At 41.8% G+C, this 4,792-nt stretch overlaps 1 protein-coding gene across 1 annotated transcript in view; it reads left to right on the forward strand.

Moving 5' to 3' along the window:
• Nucleotides 1-2,177: 2,177 nt before the first annotated feature.
• Nucleotides 2,178-4,792, forward strand: part of LOC119583322 — a 4,202-nt gene continuing 1,587 nt past the window's right edge. Inside the window, exons 1-7 of the mRNA XM_037931794.1 lie at nucleotides 2,178-2,181; nucleotides 2,237-2,420; nucleotides 2,553-2,873; nucleotides 3,019-3,515; nucleotides 3,707-4,053; nucleotides 4,200-4,360; nucleotides 4,616-4,792. The exon at nucleotides 4,616-4,792 is cut by the window's right edge and continues 12 nt beyond it. Of these exons, the coding sequence (XP_037787722.1) occupies nucleotides 2,178-2,181; nucleotides 2,237-2,420; nucleotides 2,553-2,873; nucleotides 3,019-3,515; nucleotides 3,707-4,053; nucleotides 4,200-4,360; nucleotides 4,616-4,792 (1,691 nt within the window). The remainder of the gene's footprint in view (nucleotides 2,182-2,236; nucleotides 2,421-2,552; nucleotides 2,874-3,018; nucleotides 3,516-3,706; nucleotides 4,054-4,199; nucleotides 4,361-4,615) is intronic.

Consider the following 4,792-nt stretch of genomic DNA (forward strand, 5'->3'; position numbering starts at 1 on the left):
GACCAAGCAGAAAATTCCCTTCCACTAAAACATTGGTGCATTGTTCATTATAGGCCCCCCGAACCTGAAAGAGGATTTTTGTTTAGTTCCCTGTAAGTAACGCCCTTCTTCAACGTATGACCTCTGATATGTACTATGTATTCAGAGTGATTCAGCACAGATAATACAGGCTTAAGTTTAACAAAAAAAACTTTTTTTTTGGGGGTTGGGGGGGGTTTTTTTTTTTTTATGCTAAACGGGAAGTACTAAAATAAGATGGTTAAAAAATGAAGAAGGGTTAAATTTCAATTTTTGTCAGATAGGGAAAAAAAAACACCCAAAGGGGTGGGGTTTAAAAGGGGCTCTATATTATGCACTGTTTTTGAGTGAATGTGAGGTGTACCAGGAGGCGGAGAACTGCCAGTTTGATTTGCCTGAGTGGTTTCTTTAATTGTGAAAAAAATTCCTAAACATTTAGGAATAAGTGGATGATAAAATAGATAAAAAACAAAAGGGAAGGAAAATTCCTTTTCAGTAAAAAGGTAAGTTTTGTAGAGGGTGTGCACGCAAGGCCAATTGTCAAAGATCGTGGGGAAATTGGGGTAACCCCTGTAGTGCCCCAGAAAGGGGGTTGGCTCCGGGGCCCCCAAGACCAGAAGTCAGCCCAGATTACTGTAAGTGCAAATGGGGCCTTATGAATGGCGTGTCATTGTTACGTGAGTGCAGAGCCATGGGTAAGAAACCCTTCAAAACGAAAAAAATTTGTTAGGGTAATGACTCACTTTAGGTGTTTAGAGCCAGGTCATATCGTAAAAAATGAAATTGTGTAAAAAAATGTAAAAAGGCAGTCATAACCAGCGACAGTTTACACACTAAGGGGCCCATACCCGTTCATCCCACCTATTCGGGGACTGCCCCCCCTGTTGTCCATCAATACCTGACCCTAATTGGCAGGTACAGGTTTTACTAGATATCACCATTTTTGCAGCAGATGTGGCTAGCACACCTAGAACGGCTGAAGGTCAGTGATTTTTTTCGCTTGATATCTAAAGTACTCCCCCCATTTTGGGAGTTGAGTGCAAATGTGAAAGGTGCTAGAACGTCAGTCCGTACCTTTGGTGCTATGGAATCTGCAGCAAAACCCCTTTGTAAAAGGAGTTTAGCCAATGGGCTTGGAATAAGTAGTAGTAAAAAAAACGTATAACATTTTACATTTAAATATTTTATGATAAAAAGTAGAGAAGGAAAGTTATCATGGAACAGTTTCGGGACCACTAGGTGAAGGGACTCGCATTTAAAGCAAGTTTTCTTGTAGACCTATTCCACTTTCTACGATGAATGACCCCCCTGAATTTTTGGCAATGGCCTTATCTAGAAGAAAGAGCTTGGAACCGTCCAATAGGAGAGTGAAGTTTAACTTTTTATTGGAGGGGAAAAACCCCGTAGACATGTATTACTTTAGACTATTCCCACTGATGGGGAAAAAAAAGTTTTAGGGTTTGGTTTTTGGGGGGGTGGTTTCTGGTTATAGTCCTATTAATATGAAAAACCATAAGAGTCAAGCAATCTAATCAGTTCCAGAGATATCAGTGAATGCCTAAAGGATTACTTTTTAAACATAAATTAAGGAGCTTAAGGTTCAGCAAGACTGAGCACTCCAAGAAGATAAACTCTTCTTAAAAAAGGTTGGAGCAAGTATTCACTTTGATAAGGCACTATCTATTAGTTTTTCCTTTTAGAGATGACAACCCCCTACAAAAACCATCATCAAGCAGGAACCGGGTTTGTAGCTTTAAAAAGATTTTGGCCCAAGAGCAGTTTGAGAAGCCTATGTAAGCGGTTGAAAATTAATTTAGAAAAGTCATGCAGAACCGGTCCCGAGTCATCACTTTCGTGAGATGGGGGGTGTGGTACTCCCACACCCCGGTGTTTTTTCACCCCCAAAAAAACCGGGAAAATCAAGCTGTATGATTGTTTATCAAGATTTGGGTAAATCATGAAGTCTACTTTAAGGACAGATTTACAACTCTCTGGAGGGTTCTCACCAGATTTTGTCATGGACATTTACCCCCAAGGGGAGACATTTAGAAGATTTTTACCCCGTAAAGGGCCAGTGAAGACAGAGATGTGTTTAAAAATTTTTAGGTGCCAAAACAGTGATCTTACAAAAGAGCCCCAAGGGAATACCGCATGACGTTATGGGTTGGGGCCACATCCTCTCCAAGTTGTGTTAATTATGCACTACATAAGACTGCAGAAGACAATGCATCCCAGTTCAGCCCTGAGGCAGTTATAGCCTTTAAGCGCAATAGTTACATGGATGATGTCCTTAAGTCAGAGATGTCTGTGTCACAAGGAAGTAACCTGGCCTATGACCTGAGGTTGCTTGCAGCATGTGGTGGATTTCATCTAACTCAGTTTGCCTCTAGCAGTACATCTGTGTTGTTTTCTGTTCCAGACTCAGAGAGAGCTCCAGTAGTTTAGGAAATAGATCTCTGCTCCCACTTGCCAACTGAGAGTGCTCTGGGAGTAGATTGGTGCCTGGAAACTGACACATATGGGTTCTGAGCCAGTGTGAAGGATCAGCCCATGACACGTCGAGGCATTCTATCAATTGTGGCCTCCGTTTTTGACCCCCTAGGTTTGGCAGATCCTTTCATCTTGACTGTCAAGCAGCTTATCCAGGGCATGTGTAAAGATGGACTCAGCTGGGACCATCCCATAGGAGAGCCTAGAAGCCTTCAGTGGAAGCAATGGCCAGATGAACTGCAGAGGTTAGTAAATTTCAGGGTACAGAGATGTTTCATACCTCCTGACTTTGGTAGGATTCTATCCTACCAGTTACATCACTTCTCAGATGCAAGTAATGCAGGATATGATATGCAAGAGTTGCTGTCAGGATGGACCATATGCTGCGGCAAGAACTGGATCTATCCTTGTTAGAATTGGTTTTCTGGACAGATAGTACTCCAGTATTGAAATATATTCGAAATGAAAGAGCTAGGTATCATACCTTTTTTGGCCAATCGTGTATCACAGATCTGTGAACTCTCAAGTGTACACTCATGGAGATATGTTGACACCAAGAATAATCCAGCATGGGGTTCACATTGATGAGTTCCTCAAGCGCAAGGACTGGGTAAATGGTCCCCCTTTCCTTGGGGAAAGCGAAGACCATTGGCCCAATCTCCCTGCAGATGTGGTGAGCAATAAGCTGGATGTAGATGATGCTGAAGTGAAAGGTAATACAGTTGCAATCTTTACTGCAGCCAAGGAGCCAGGAGAGTTTGATCTTCTGTTTGAAAGATTTTCCAATTGGACCAAACTACAAAGAGTCATGGCTTGGGTCCTTCGATTTGCTAGTAAATTGAAGCAGGTAACATCCACAAGCAAGAGCTGTTGTATTGTTTCTGGAGATGTAATGTCAGTTCCTCCTCTTGACTTAGTTGACCTTGAACACAGCGAAAAGGTTATTCTGAAAATTGTTCAATATTCATGCTTTGCAGATGAGCTTAAACTGCTAGCGGAATCTAAGGGTAAGCCCTTTCATTTTCCTAGATCTAACAGGCTTGTGAAACTCAACCCTTGTCTTTCCACAGATTGATTATTGAGGGTAGGAGGCAGGCTTGCACACATTGAGCTTGAGTATGATGCGAGGCACCCAGTGATTCTGCCCAAGGACTCCCTGTTTCCAAACTATTCATATGTTGGCAACATAAGAAATCAGCACACAGTGGTCGCAATTATGTATTAAGTCATCTTAGACAGAGGTATTGGATATTAGGTGCAGGCCCTTTCTTAAAGAAGATAACATCTACCTGTACTGTGTGCCGACGTCTTGCACCCCAACCATTGATGCAGCTTATTTCAGACCTACCTGCTGATATACTTAGTCCAAATAAACCACTATTTACACATTCAGGGGTCGACTGCCTTGGACCATTTATGGTGAAAAGAAGTTGTAGTGATGTGAAGCATTACAGAGTGATTTTTCACCTGTCTGATATCCTGAGCTGTCCATTTGGAAGTTGTGGAGACATTAAATACATCCTCTTTCATTATGGCCCTCCACAGGTATTGTGCCAGAAGAGGTGCTGTCAAACTTTTGCTTCTGACAATAGCACGAATTTGTTAAGGCAGAGAGGGAATTAAAGCAGGAGCTTGTGCAACTCGACCAGTCATGAATACGAGAAGACATGCTTAAAGAAGATATCTCTTAGGTGTTCAACCCACCAGCAGCTTCTCACTTCGGTGGGGTGTGGGAGCGCCAAATAAGATCAGTTAGACGCATCCTATTAGCTCTCCTCCGCCAGCAGAAGTTGACTCGTGAGCAGTGCTGCCAGATTGGGGGAATTTTCCCTAGTTTTGGGAAAATCATGATGTTGGTGGGGAAATGGGGAATTCAGGCCCATTTTTGGGAATTTCCATATGCTACTTCGAATTTACTAGAAAAAATGGGGATTTTCTCTTAATTTGGCAATTCTTCAACACATCAAATTAAATAATGTGATACATAATAACTTTAACGGATTTATCTATGGGAATATAATAATTTTAAGATGAAGATCTATTGACTAGTAGGAAACGCACGAACCATGAGGCCCTCATCTTCTGTAATTTGCCTTCCACATTCAAGTGCAGCTGCTGAAAGAATCTTTTCAGCAATTAACAACATGAAGACCAAGCAGAGAAATTCCCTTTCCACTAAAACATTGGTTGCATTGTTCCATTATAGGCGATACCTGAAAGAGGATTTTTGTTTTAGTTTCCCTGTAAGTAACGCCCTTCTTCAACGTATGACCTCTGATATGTA

The sequence above is a fragment of the Penaeus monodon genome, chromosome 17 (assembly GCF_015228065.2).
Source record: "Penaeus monodon isolate SGIC_2016 chromosome 17, NSTDA_Pmon_1, whole genome shotgun sequence".
Classification (NCBI taxonomy): Eukaryota; Metazoa; Arthropoda; class Malacostraca; order Decapoda; family Penaeidae; genus Penaeus; species Penaeus monodon.